General features: G+C 35.8%; 2 protein-coding genes across 2 annotated transcripts; both read right to left on the bottom strand.

Moving 5' to 3' along the window:
- Positions 1-34: 34 nt before the first annotated feature.
- s100u (S100 calcium binding protein U) lies at positions 35-11084 on the bottom strand. The gene is made up of 3 exons (XM_058754400.1): positions 10926-11084; positions 4988-5120; positions 35-4324 (listed from the first exon to the last, which is right to left on the bottom strand). The coding sequence occupies exons 2-3, from the start codon at positions 5105-5107 to the stop codon at positions 3845-3847; spliced, it is 600 nt and encodes a 199-aa protein (XP_058610383.1). The 5' UTR covers positions 5108-5120; positions 10926-11084; the 3' UTR covers positions 35-3844.
- A 1520-nt stretch (positions 11085-12604) lies between these two features.
- s100a11 (S100 calcium binding protein A11) lies at positions 12605-14608 on the bottom strand. Its single transcript, XM_058753518.1, has 3 exons — positions 14522-14608; positions 13972-14129; positions 12605-12881 (listed from the first exon to the last, which is right to left on the bottom strand). The coding sequence occupies exons 2-3, from the start codon at positions 14098-14100 to the stop codon at positions 12747-12749; spliced, it is 264 nt and encodes an 87-aa protein (XP_058609501.1). The 5' UTR covers positions 14101-14129; positions 14522-14608; the 3' UTR covers positions 12605-12746.
- Between the last annotated feature and the right edge of the window lie 358 nt (positions 14609-14966).

Genomic DNA, 14966 nt, shown 5'->3' on the forward strand with positions numbered 1-14966 from the left:
TTGACTCTACACAAGAAGACTCTACAGGCCACTGGAGTTTGCATTACAGTCATTTATTGTTGAGTAGATGGAGATGGTCAATCGTACAGCATAGAAAATGAAGGCTGCGTATGTGGTCAGTTGGTTACATTGAGCAATGTACATTTTATGAAATGCTCGTGCATTCGTTTAAAAGACAGAAGAGGTTTTATGTAACTGACGAAGAGCTGTTTACTACTGCTATTTGGCTTAACATCAAGTTTTAAAATCAACACCAACATGTTCATGCTAGTGCCTTTTCTAATAGACATCAATACCATTTTCCACAACATGTAGTCAAAACATGAATGTTAGCCAAACTTAAGGTGTGATGACGCTATTATGCTAATGTTGTGAGGCCTATAGCAATTACCTACCAAGGTAGAGCTGCTAACTACTTCCATTTTTGACTGACAAAACTTAATTAACATCAAGCTCGAAAGTCAATGCTTGTCGAATATATATCAAAACCATTTTCCACAGTATACAAACAAAATGTGGTCAAAGAATGTTAGCCAAATGTCATGTTTGCTGATGCTATAATACTAATGTAGTAGGGTCTAGGAACACCAGACACGGCTGTTGTGGAGTCGGACACACCAAAGTAAACAGAGGTTTTAGATGGCCAGGATATACATGACAGCATGAGTTAAACGAGAGCTCATTAGCATGATCTAAATGAGTGCTTTTTAGGCAGCGTAGGATTTCACACTGATGTAGGCAATATATATCTGTATAATGCATAATGTAGCATGTATAATGTATCATGTAAGCTGCTAGATAATGGCTAAATGGTGAAAGTACCTGTGCATTTGTCTCTTCTTCTTGTGTGTTATGGCTTTCATAGACATTTCATGACAAACAGGAAGAAGTTACATATTTACTGGAGCTGCTATTTCAAACCCTGCTGAAAAAAACAATAGAACCCTGCCCAAAACACAATAGAAACTGTAATGGTTTTAATGGTTATAATGGGAATTGTATTGGTTTTAATGGAAACTATAATGGTGTCTACTGGAATGTGATGGATTCTATTGGTGGGATGTTAAATCCTATTGGAAAAATGCCCAAAACACACTACAAAAAGGAATTTTGTAATGGTTTTACTGGCAAAAGCTAATGGTTTATAATGGTATTTTAATGGAAACCATTAGAATTTCTGTGATGGTTTCTATTGGGCTTCTATTGTTTTTTTTTAGCTGGGAAATTCATTGAATCATTGATAATTAGTAAAAAATTCAACATTAAAGTAAGGTTCCACAACAGGCTTTTGTTACAGGGTTTTCTAGCACAAATCTTATGCAACAGTCAATACATGGTGGAATATTATATTAATGTTAGTAATATATTTCTAGCTAGTTTGAATCAGAATGCATTCAAATCTATCTATCGATCTATCTATGCATTAAAGAAATGCTAACATGCACTAGTTATGACCAAATGTGTTTAAAAGAACAAAAACAAGTGAAACCGGCCAGTCCTGCTGTGAATATGGTCTTATAACAAAGCTATTAAAACACTCCACACATACTCTAACTCAGATTTTGAGACCAAGACATTACGAAAAAAATAATTATAATAATACACCTAAATATACGCAGGCTAATATAGTTAAAATAAAGTTTAAGAATGAATGCCTGTGTGAATGGAAAGGTCTTTGGGGCCTAACTGCCTTAGTGAACTGATACTTTGGGATGACTTGGGGCTCCTGCGGGGCCACAAGGGTCCCCTGGTGTGGATTCCGTCCCAAAGGCATTTAATTATTGAGCGTCAGCTATCATAAGCACAGTAAGCATCTGATATTCCAGCTCTTGAGACAAAGCACTAAGATGGACAGCATGTGAAAGTCTTGAAGAAAGACCAGCTAATGGAGGGCGTCAGAGAGTTAGATTCAAGTACACAAGCCAGAAAGCATGCCATAAAACTGCATTATTCAAAAGCAAATTTGTTTATTCTCATGCAAACAAGGCCCAGAAATGTGAACAATAAAGTATGCGGACTGCATAGTATTCCCATGTGCGCCACGAATGCAAGTCCCACATTTAAATGGTGATGCAGTATGTTAAAATCCTGCAGATTGGCATTTCAACAAACAAAAGAGAGGTGAAAAACTTGCTCTTTTTATGCTTCTGCAACACTGGAAAATACATAGTACATTTAAGACTAGCACCGGAGTCGACTAAGTAACCCTGTCCTTAGGAGGTGGCACAAACAAAAAGTAAACATAATGGACACTTACAAATGATGTGTCTTTTTCAACATTTATGCTATAAAAACGGTGTCTGTTCTTCATTTATGGATGATTTGTAGAGATATTGGAGGGGACACAGTGGTTGCAGTACCCTTACAACAAATCTGGCTCAAACAAAAGGACATAGTGATTAGTTATTGCACCTCTTTGGCCATTTGTCACATTTGCGGCTATTGCCAATTTCTATACACTATTAGTACATAATAAATCACAGGCATGAATTGATGTGCATACAAACAGAAATTAGTATTACAGTTTTTTACAATTGCCAGGACCCATTTCTCAATAGGTCACTTTTTCAAAACTCTTCACATTGTAAACTACAGCAGTCTGTGGACAAAACTGGAAATCATTTTCCATTGCTTTGGCACAAAATGCATTTAATGACTAAACATCTCTCATATTACATTAACAATTTTCTCACGCAAACACAACCACCACCAAAATTCTATGTACCTAAAGGTCAATTTGCACATTTACATACTTTTTTCACAACCTTTAAACTTGAGTTCGAAACTAGACATAACACAAAACAGAAAGACACCAATTTGCTACACTTCTACAGTAATATTATATTTAAATATATTCCAAATCTTAAAAAATGAGATACTATCAAAACAATTAGGTAGCCTGGCTAAACACCTAAACTTATAATTTTATACTGTAATGTAAACATGGACCATGTAACATATAGCCTACTGCAGTGAATTCTAAACAGTGAAGAGGTGTCGTTCTTGTTTGTAAAGTAATTTTACATAGGAAAACAGAAAAAAAATGCTACATCTCTTGTTGGTGTTGGTTTTTAGGTCGTTGTTTTATGAATGACAAAAGGGCTTTTCACACTGCGATTAACCTCGCGTTTTTAGGGTTCGCGCCACTTTTAACCTGGTGTTATATACCGCTAGCACCATGTGGCAAACGTGTACCGTGTGAAACGAGACAGTGTTAGCGATCACGTGCCTCGTATTCTTGAACTTTGGAAACGTGCGTTATATGTCGTTTCAACGATTGAGGGGGAAATTGTCAAATGGTGACAGAAAGCAGAAAGAGACTGCTTTATTTTTACTTTTATAGTCCACTGAAAAGTCCATTCAGGAAATGTACAGTGCAATACGAGGATGCCTAGAGCCGTTGTGTAAACAGGTCGTGTTCTGCGTTCATCCATTCATTGACACCGACACCGCAAATAAGAACGTTACAGAGGGTTATTTCAGGGTTAACTATTTCAAGTGTGAAAAGCCCTAAAGGGTGTTTGTTAGGCGACAACCTTAACTAGTGTAATGCTATTAAGTGTTTTGGTGTTTTAAGTGCATTTTGGACGTGAAATCTACTGAAGTGCCAAGCTGAACGTTGGTAAGGAGAACAGTGTGAAGAGTTTTGAAAAGTATTGAGAAATGTGTCCTAGCCATTGTAAAAAAAAAAACTGTAATGAGAGGGCTACGGCTCTTTGCAGTAAAAAATTTGTAGTGTATTGGCCAGGTTTCATATATATGTATTAAAATATCACAATGAAAATGACGAACAAAACAAACACAGAAGCATTTGAGATGCGACAATCTCCACTTCCTCGGGCTCCTATGATGCTTCCTCTGTTTTATTCTTCTCTTCAGCTTTATTCTCTTCAACTTTCACCCCTTCCTGTTCCACATCTGTTTTTTTCTCTTCCTCTGGCTTCTGCTCTTCGGCCGCTGCCTCCTCGGTCACTGGCTCGTCTTCTTTCTCCACCTCCTTTGCCGCCTGTGGCTCTGCCTTCGGTGGCTCTGCCTTCGGTGGCTCTGCCTTCTGTGGCTCTGCCTTCAGTGGCTCTGCCTTCAGTGGCTCTGCCTTCAGTGGCTCTGCCTTCAGTGGCTCTGCCTGTGCATTGGCTGCCGCCTCAGCCTGCGTCTCCTGGGTTGAACTCTCTGGTTGTGTTTCTTTTTCCAAAGAGCGCTGTTCGCTAACAGCCTGCGCCAGATAGCCAATCAGAATCATATACTCCTGGAAGCTGACCTTCCCATCCTGGTTGTTGTCAAGCTGTTGACGCATGTTTTTTACTGCCTCATTGTCCTCTGAGCCCTAAACACAAAGTTCCTCACATGTTAATCACTAATGAAACAAGTTTGCAGCTTGTATTGATTGTCATTTCACACTGTAATGGAATAAACCGCTCATAGTGATACAATGTCCAATTTAAACAAGATTCTAACAACTTCCTGAAATCAAAGTAAGTGGTTTTTGCTCATGGATAACCTGCCATCACAATGCCATGGCTTTTACCATGTTGTCCTCTATTATTCAGCTGTTTAAATATGTAAATCTATAGGAAGTTAACAGATCCATTTATGGTCTGCCAGGCAAAATGACTGTTTCGAACATTAATTACGCACTTCTCCACAAGAAACTGCACGATTGGAGTTATCATTCATGTCAGCAGCCCAAACAGTGTGAGATGAATGAGCACCACTAAAAGTTTTCCTCTGTAATTTAATGTGGCACTGGAGCAAATAACACAGCAGCATTCTTCATGGTAAATGACTATTTGGACACAAGTTTGTGGTTTCTGCTCAGCTCATCAAAGTCCAGATAATAAGGAACTACTCGAAAAAGAAATAGACCAGGGCCAACCTGTAGCCATGGAAAAAACGAGTGTAATGAAATATCTTTGACGAATACGGTAACTGAATGATGCATGAATATCAAATAAAGTGTTGCTAGATTTAACAAAACGCAGCTTCTAACCGTCACAATGTTTTTTAGCTGGCTCTTCACGAGGCTCTGGAACTCCTTCCCTCCGAGGTTTTCCTTGCCCTTGGATGACTTCAGGAACACGTTCACCACGGTTTTAATTGCTGCCTCCATCTTTGCTTTCGCTCTACAAGAAGATGAAAAAAGAGAAACATTTATCATACAACTGCCATTTGGGTGGCCCGGATATTAAAATTACAGCTGATGGATGATAAATGACCAATATTAAAATTCTACACTATTTTGCTGAAATAAATTATAGATAAAACACTAAAAACTAACAATCATTTTAAAAGGCTACAAGTAAATTAAGGCATCACAATATTATAATGCACATCATGAAAAATGGGAAATATTATATTTTCTAAAATTTACACGAGCGTTCAAAATGTCAGTAGGATTTTTATTGTTTTTTGAAAGTAGTCTCTTATGCTCACCAAGGCGGCAGTTATTTTATCAAAATACTGCAAATATAATTAGAATTTTAATTTATTTATTTTAATTTTACTATATTTTAAAATGCTGTTTATTCTTGTGATGGCAAGGCTGATTTTTTTTTTTTGCAGTCATTACAGAAACATTAGTCTTCAGTGTCACACGATCATTTAGAAATCACAATATGTTGGTTTGGTGCTCAAGAAACATTACAAATGTCCTTGGCTAATACTTTTATTCATTGCTGAATGAAAGTATGCATTTCTTTTCAAAATAAAATCTTACTGACCCAAAACTTTTAAACGGTATAGTGTACAATTAACAGTTATTAAAATATTTGTTTTTAAAGAGTAAAGGTAAATGAGCTTTGAAAATAATACACTGTAAAAAAATTTAACGGCAAAAGACTGTGAAAATGCTACAGTAAAAACCTGTTAAATGGTTAAGGGTAAGTTCCCGTACTATATACGATGAAAAACTGTATTGGACATTACATGTAATTTTACAGTAGTATACCATTTTTGGAAGTGAAAAAGAACATAATTTACAGTGAATAACCGAAAATTGACATTCCCAGAATTCCCTGCGTTTCAATTTCAGATTTGATGTTCTTGGTTGAAATAACTGTTTCTTCTTAGTTTTTTCTTATCAGTTTTGTACATTACGGTTGTATGTTACATCCAATGTTGTTAAATTAATGTTTATTGCATTATTTCAGTTTCATGTGTGTTACCATGATGGTGTTTAGTGTTTGACACTGTGCACCTTTTATATGTTAATATTTAAAAGCTGCTTGTGATGGCCTTTGGTTCGTCATGTGACTTTCTCATCACCACCTGCTTTTGGTGATTATCAGTGTATTACAAAGGTACAAAACAGATTTCAGTACTTCAATAGGTTGGTATATTAAGATTATATCAGTTAATGAAATTAGGGTATTTAAATGTAAATTTAAGTCAAAACCGTAAAACTTCAAATGTTGCTACCGTATTTTTTATGGTAAAAATCTGACAATTACTGTTTTTTTACTGTAAATTTACAGACTTTTTTTACAGTGTAACCTAAATGACAATCAGTCAATCAATGCTTTAATAAATGCATGAATTTTTCATTTGCCAGGTGAAAATCAAAAGTCTGATTTAAGTTTAATACTTAAAACAAACCCTAACCTTAAGTTGAAGTGTGATCATTAGAAGGTTGGTAACATTTCCTCATAAAGGGTAGGCCCAACACTCTACTGATTTGCTAAGTGTACAGTACCTGAAAGTCTACTAGGGTGTGGAGAATGGAAATCTTGGGGGTTGGAACTGACAGTCAATTGCAGATAAGGGAAGAGAGAAGAAAGAGGCAAGTCGCCAGTGGCTGTCCTGATCTTTGATAGGTCATCTGATCTACTGATGACCAAACCGCACAACGGCTTCATGTTTCTCAAGGGATTACCAACAGCTCAAACATCCCTTCTTTCCTCACTCACTCTTTTTTTTAGTTCTGTAGCTTGTCCCTCTTGCTCTTCACACCTCTTTCAATGTGAAGAATTCAGTCCTGCTTTTCCTTTTCTTTCTTGACAGCATTGCTTCTCCTTTGTCACGTATAAGATTTCACCAATGCAGGCACACATTCACTCTCTCTTGCATTCCACTATACAATTTTTTACTGATTGGTCAAAGTTTCGAAGGAAATGCCAATAGCCAGTCGCCTTGCCTCATTAATGAATGGCATTACTCAGATTATTTGATGAGATACGAAAGGTCATCACTCAGCTATGTTCGGCATGAAGATGCAGCGATTAGGTTTTGAAAGAAAAAAAAGTAATTTCCGATAACGCTGTGGCAACAATAAGACATCAGTAGCAGTGTTTTTATAGTTAACTAAAACTATTAAAAGTCTATTTTTCAAATGAAGCTGAAATATAATAAAATATAAATATTTGATCAAATATATATTTTTTAAATTAAAAACTTTTCTTGGCAACTAACTAAAATAAATGTAAGCAGTAATATTACTAAAAAACAATATAGAAATATTTTTTTTAAACTTTAAAGAAATGAAAATGAAAATAGTAAATATAAAAATAAATATTAAAAAAGAAAATTACAACTATTAATAACTACTATATTAATAACTATTTGATTAAAAAAAACTTATTAGAATTCGAATTGTTGCCTTAGCAACTAAATAAAATAACTAAGCTTAGGTTGAGGTAGCAAAATGACTAAAACTTCTATATACAGCCATATAGAATTTTTTTTAAAAAAATGGTTGATACTAAAACTTAAAAATACCAAAACTTCAAATAAAATTACATTGAAAAATGAAAATATAAAAATGAAATCTAATTCAATATCATTCTAAATAATACATTAATAAATATGTGCTGAAAAATCAGAAATGTTGCCTTGGTAACTAACTAAAATAAATAAGTTTAAGTCAAATTAAAATATTTCTATCAATAAAACAATATAATATGTTTATTAAAACTGAAAATATAAAAATAAAAGCAAATTCAAAATATTACTAAATACTATAAAAAGTAGGTAGGTATTTAACTAGCTACCTAAAAAAAAAAAAAAGCCAAACATATAAAATAATCAGGTTACATAACAGTAGAATGGATTCAAGGAGCCAGTGTTTTCTAGTGTGCATTCAACAAAAGGTACATTTCATTGATAAAATCTTGAACAACAGACCCAAGCGTGTCAGAGAGACACAACTCTGAGGGTTTGTCATCCTTTGAATTCCAATCACTACTCTTTACGCAAGTCATTCAGACTTAACCAGAAAGTTACGGTTTGCTTGTTAGATGAGGACTGGGACCTTATAATTTGCATAGCTGTACAAACAAAGACGTACAAAAAACAGTGACATCCAGCGGTCAGCAAAAAAGCACTGAGATGTTATTGCCGGTCAAAATCTATGTAGGTGTGTTTGTCATCCGAGACGGTTTCTGATGCCGCCAAATTAGCTGACGTAAATACACAGAGTTTCCTCTTATCAGCAGTAATAACCACATCGACAGGTAGTAAGCAATTAAGAGACATGACCATTAGCCTAATTTAATGAGAGAGAAGGAGATACAGAGATGACGCAGTACGCATATTAAAGTTTCTGGTTTCATAGGGTGTTTGAAAGTGAGAAGGAGTCTTTTACACTATACCGTCAGGTGGAATGGTGCAGGAAATAGTTTTCTACCTCCTTGGCACACAGACACTCAGCTAATGATGTCACAATGCAGCAATACATTATATTATACTTCCTATAGGCTACTCGCATCCCATCTTCATTTGGGTAAAATGATGACTAAGTCTAAAAATCTAGCAGACTGCCTTTCTAGACTTCAATTTTAGGCATCAGAAATGAAGGGGATTTTTGCAGCGATGCCATAGAACCATTTTTGGGTTCCTCTAAGAACCTTAAAGTGAACAAATTTCCGGAAAAAAAACAAACATTTTAATCAGCTTTTTTCCATTATAAAGAACCTTCTGTGGAATGCAAAGTTTAGGTTCATCACTGAACCGTAGATTCCAATAAAGAACCTTTGTTTTTAGGATGCCCCAAAATACTGTCTATAATAACACATATGCCTGAAGATGGTTTTTAACTGGAAAAATTGCTGTTTGAAACCAATTTTGAAAAGCTACAAAAGCGTCTAATACTATAAAGAAAAAAAAAAAACATATGCCAAATATTATATTTAAACTTTAGATTAAAGAATAAACTAGTTTTAAACATCTGGTTCTCACATACTTTAACAAAAGATAAAATGCAAACAATGTAGAAAAAAAATGTGTTACCTTCAGGTGCTATTTTACCTGATTTGACCCTTAAAATTGACTTTTGTTGGTGTAACCTAAACAAATAATATTTTTAACTAGTAAATATGCCTGAAACAAGTCATAAAAATATTGGCCTATAGTTTCAAAAGTATACATGATATAAGTGACTTTCTCTAGGCCGTGTTTTAAAACTTAGTGAGCTGCCTACCTGGACAGCATTATCATAAAAAGATTTCTTTTAAGACCTAGACTCACAGTTTACTGCACCAGCACCTGTGTACACAGAAAGTAACTGAAAGGGAACATCTAGTTAGGCGGCACAATACAGTATAGGTTTGAGGCACAGCCCCTACTGTACAGTCCAGATACAGTGAGCCCTTATCCACAGTACAAACTATGTCTACATGTGCCCTACATCAAAGGGCCGCTGCTCTGTTGAAGTCAATGCTGTGTTGTTGTCACAAGCCTTACACACCTTGTCTCCACAATCATATTTCTAGTGACTATAGGCACTGTTCATTGATCCGGTTGACTCTTTCAACCCTGGGTCTCAACCCTATCCAGTGCCAGTCGTGAAGTCGTATAAATTATTGACGTCTTTGGCCCCTGACCCGGCAATTCCGTGCTTGCTACCTTAGACAGTCTTGAGCTTTAACCCAAAACTCCTTCAGACAGACAGCACGTGGATGGGTTAATAATAAGTAATGAAGAGAGATCTTCCATTACTTGAATGACTCTCCAAAACAGACACGACCGTGCAAACAAACTCAAAAAAAAAAAAAAGAAAAGAAAAGAAAAGGGGACACAGACATATACAGTTTAACAGCGTCCACTCTAGCGTTTCTCTCCAATGCGCAAAAGAGATTGAAAGGTTTGCGTTTCCAAACTGGCGAACGTGATACGCGCGCGCACTATCGCAGTAACGGCAATACCCGCTGCTCGCGTGCGCCATTAAAAATTCACACAGGAACAACTTTGCCAGTGCATAAAACCCCGTGGGGAACAATCTCAAAGTAGTTCTTATTTTCTTCACCTTGAAATCACGCGTGGATAAAACGCCTCTCTTTTCTGGCAAGTGTACTGATTTGGACTTGACTTGCTTTTGGCTCAGCAGACTCAAAATGTCATAATCTACAAGCATCTACACTTAAAGTTACTACAATTATGTTATAAATATAAATAAAAATAATACATATTTAGCATTTTTTTAAATCCTATTATGTATATATTTTTTTATTAATTTTTAAAAAATATTTAAAATAACGTCAACACAGTACTAATCTTAAAATACTAGCCTATATTCAATTTAAGCTACATTTAAAATAGCGTAAACTTCACAATTATCTTAAAAGATTATATTCAATTTAAGATAAGTTTAAAATATCAATGCTATTCAACAGAAGCACCCACTTAAAGTTTTCCATCAACGACATTGTAATTGTTCCCGCTTGCGCTCTTAATAAAACGTCGCCGTTAACAACGCGTCAAACCACATTAGTAACGTTATATTTACCTGTATATAGTTCGGTATATTCATAAAAAAGACGCATTGACTGTGTGCGAAAAGGGCAGATGTTTTCAGATTCATCGGGCTGAGGATGGTCGAAGGGTGTTCCTAAAACGTGGCGTTCACACGCTACGAAAACTTTTACATGTTCAAAACTACAAAGTTTTGTGTTTAAATAAGCCTGTAAGGTGAAAGAAACGTATTTTAGAGCACTTACCCTAAAATGGGGACAGCACGGATTGACACTTCGCAGTAGCTGCAGTTAAACCTCTTTTTTTCCTTTCCCTTTTCTTCCCTAGGCTACCTCAAAAGAAAAAAAAAAAAAACTTGTCAAACTCGAACCGCTGCCGAATCTCTTCCGTGATTTTTTTCGTTAACGTTTTTTTTTTTTTGCCCGACTCTGACAAATGAAAGGGCGTGTACCTGGAGGAGGAGAACTAGGAGACGAACTTATTTGGCTACTTTAAACAGGACGTTTGAGTTTTGACATGATTAAAAATGAGATATTTCTTATGTTTTCTACTGCTGTAAAATCAACAGTATGATTTCTGGTAGTTTCACACCAAATCCCACTGGGAATCATGGCAGTGGACGGAGAGTGTTGTCTGGGGCTTTAGTGGGAAGTACGAAAACTTTAACCCTTACCTGCACAATGTTTGCACGAGTGTCAGAAATTAACCAGGCCTCGGGGCAAAATTGTTTTACCGGTTACAATGTTTTATATATTTTAAAGCATTACAGTCGTATAAAGTGATGCATTTAGTGCCTCTGAAACATGGTAGGTGGTTTCTAGCTGGTAGCTAAAAAATTAAATAAATTAAAACACACACACACACACACACACAGAGAGAGAGAGAGAGAGAGAGAGGTTAGCTGGATAAAAATATTCCATAATGGGAAAGAGATAAAGACAACCAATTATGTCTTTAGTTTTCTAAATAAATGGCACTGTTTGTGTGATATTACTTTTTGAATTTTATATAATTAATTAAAGTGTGTCATGACACTTTACATATTTATGGTTAGAAAATATAAAAAAATTAAATTCAATCTTACATCTGAAAATCAATTTTTATCAGAATTCTTGCTAACAGGAATGCATTGTATTGCGATAAATCTTCAGACAGCCTTTAACAGGCCTCAGGGCAGACATATAGGCTAATGAATCATATCCCAATGCCTGCACTTTACTATGATTACCTGTGTTTACAAGAGGCACTGCCTATGTAAAGTGGTTTGTATTGACTGGCGTCACTTTGCGTGGGCTATGTTCATGCCTCACAGCTCTGATTATGAAAGTTCACCTATGACTTGATCTTAAATATATTTTATGTTTTTGTAGACACCCCACAGGAACTGTGAACGGTTCAGCAAGATTTAAACTCTCAGACCCCCGTTGCCACCTCATCAAACCAGTACGATGGGTTTCAAATTAAAATCTCAATGCATCTTTTCAAGCTATTTAATATCGATAACCAGTGTTCCTCGGGCAATTCAAAATTCTTCTGAATTTTTGTTTTCAGTTTAATATGTTTGCACTTGCAAATAAGATCTAAATCTCCCTTATTATCCAAAAGAGATCAACTCCCTTCCCCCAAGCCACACCTGTAAGCAAGGCAACTGGCGGCACCTACTTCATATTGTGTGGGAGATTGAATGTGTCAATAAGGATGTCTCGTAACTGACTGCTGTCTGGAGCTGAAATTGTTAAGATCTAAAACTAAGCCGCTGTGCAATCGGATAGTCGATGGCCTCGGGGTGGTGTTGGGTTACCATAAAATAATGCTATTAAATCAGATGCGTTATATTGTCTACACAAAAGAATGGGAGAGATTGGGGAGGGTGTGCAGAGAATCTTATATGACATGGTCAATAAAGAGGCAAGGCAAGATTACCTAGAGAATAAAACAATGCTTTCTTTTATTTGCCATCACCTGCTTTGGACAATCATTAACTGCGCAATGTTATAATTGCATAAGAAAGTCACAAGGTAAAATTAAAGTGATTTTCTTCAAGTTGACTAATACTTCAGGTTTCTTTATTGGCTAAAGCCGCCATGTTGGTTTGCCACACTGCCAATCAGCTGCCAGAACTCCAGGAAAGTCAGCTCTCCGTCGTTATTCTCGTCCAATGACTTCATGAGCTGATCAATGGTGGCTGGGTCAGAGGCATTCTGTGGGAGAAGACAAGATGGACAGGCATTTATACGCACTTGCAATGATAGTGTCTCCATCTAGTGGTTGTCACTGGCACTGCGCATTCTTTTCTGCTGACCTATTAGTTTGGGGGGAGTTCCTGTTCTGGATGGGCCAAACAGAAAATGCTCTGATGTGGCATTTTTCTATTGTATCCAGCTTTAGTGATCTGGTTTGGATGTAAACATGCTGAAAGCAGCAAGTTTGTTTTCATACTCACTAGCAGTATAAGGTCTCTCTCTGACTTCAGAGTTTTAGCATAGGAAGGATTTGTGTAATTTCCTCTACAAAATCACAAACACGTGACTCACAAGGAATTCTTTAGAGGACTGGGATGTGGTTAACTAATAACTCACACCAGACCTCTGAAATGGTGCTCTTATCCTTTTGGATCCGTTCTTCTCAGAAAACAGAATGGCCTACTAAACAAACACTGTAAATAAGGCCATTATTTCTTAAAATTATCTTTAATTTAATTATTTAAATAATGTGCTTATAGGTCACAGATGTAAAAAGAAGTCAAATAATTCTATAAAATGATTCTTTAGTAAAATTCTGCATTCTTATCCATTTTGGTTCATTTTTCTCAGAACAGAGAATACTAATTAAGCACTGGAATGAAGACCATTGTTTATTTATTTAAACAATCTTCAATTTCATTTTCTAAATATTGTTATTAAAAAAAAAATACAATTAAAAATATTCCACAGTAAGTTGTATAATAAAGTTTAGAAGATATGCTGTAGAAGATAACCATTTATTGTAGCTGTAAGCTCTTATAAATAGAGGTTCTTTGCAGCACCTGAGAGTCAGCAGACACGCCTCTTCTTATTAAGAACCATTTTGAGTTGGTTTTATGGTTCTGTGGAGATTTAAAAAAAAAGTTCTTAACATTACATTATAGTTTTTTTTTTTTTAAGATTCCTTATTCTTCAAAGCAATGATTTTATAAACTACTAAATGGGTTCTAAGTGGACCTTTATATTCAAGTATGTAGACCTGAATTGTGGAATATAGATATGAAGTGGACAAACCATAAGATATACTGTAAGCCTTTTGAGATATTACCTTTACAAAGTTGGGTAGCTGGGATGTGACCAGGCTCTGAAACTCTTCTTTGCTCAGAGTGTTTGCAGAGCCATCCTTCCCTGCGTAAGCCTTGAACTGGGAGACAAGCACGTTAATGGCAGATTCCATGATTCTTTGGGAGTAGGATAGTTAGGTGGCTAGAAAACAAAAGAGTAATTGACAGGTTACTCCTTGTTAGTAGTCAAATACCCATTTTGGGGTGTAAAAGTATTTCACTCAGAAATGAAGATTCTGAACCATTTACTTATAATCATCATATGACTTAGAGCTATTTAGCAGAATGTCTAAGCTTCTTTCTCCATACAGTGAAAGTGGATGAGGACCAAGAACACATGTGATCACCATTTACTGTCATTGTATGGAAAAAAAAAAAAAAATTTTGTTAGATGCCAAAAAGATGAACAGTGTAAGTAAATAATGACAGAATGTTCATTTTTGGCTGAACTAACAGTTTTAGGGCAAAAACGTACAAGCAATGCAAATCAAAAATGAGATTCAGTTGAAAACATAAATTATATCATATGCTTACCTGAGCCAAGGAATGATGTTCTGAGTAATGTTCAGATGTTCTGTGTAAATGACCACATCTCACCTTATATTCTCTTCATCTGATGGTCAAACTCAGCGGAAAACCAAAATCACGCCCACTGCTCCATTTCACAAGTCAGGATGTTCTTATCTCCTGCTTCAGTGTTTCCATAGCAAGGTAGTTTAGGCTCTCTCGCGCACACACATGCATTTATAGTAATCCAGACAACAAAATATGCCATATATCCAACAGACTAATAGCATAAAACCCACATTGTGCTTTTCGATACTGAGAAAATGAACTATTAATATTTGTTTGTGATTATTTCAAAGCATAACCTAACACATGAAGGTTGATTACTCTACACCTATCAGGTTTCCTAAATGTTGTCAATCCAAACATCTGTCATCAGGAAAACTTCATCTGATAACGCTGTCGAAACTTA

This window comes from Onychostoma macrolepis, chromosome 19, assembly GCF_012432095.1.
Source record: "Onychostoma macrolepis isolate SWU-2019 chromosome 19, ASM1243209v1, whole genome shotgun sequence".
Classification (NCBI taxonomy): domain Eukaryota; kingdom Metazoa; phylum Chordata; class Actinopteri; order Cypriniformes; family Cyprinidae; genus Onychostoma; species Onychostoma macrolepis.

What these genes read in the sequence shown, in the direction of transcription:
- s100u (XM_058754400.1), bottom strand. Translation starts at nt 5,107, where the DNA reads ATGGAGGCAGCAATTAAAACCGTGGTGAACGTGTTCCTGAAGTCATCC. An exon ending in AGCTAAAAAACATTGTGACG is followed by an intron (nt 4,325 to 4,987) that starts GTTAGAAGCTGC and finishes CTTTGTGTTTAG; the next exon opens with GGCTCAGAGGACAATGAGGC.
- s100a11 (XM_058753518.1), bottom strand. Translation starts at nt 14,100, where the DNA reads ATGGAATCTGCCATTAACGTGCTTGTCTCCCAGTTCAAGGCTTACGCA. An exon ending in AGCTACCCAACTTTGTAAAG is followed by an intron (nt 12,882 to 13,971) that starts GTAATATCTCAA and finishes CTTCTCCCACAG; the next exon opens with AATGCCTCTGACCCAGCCAC.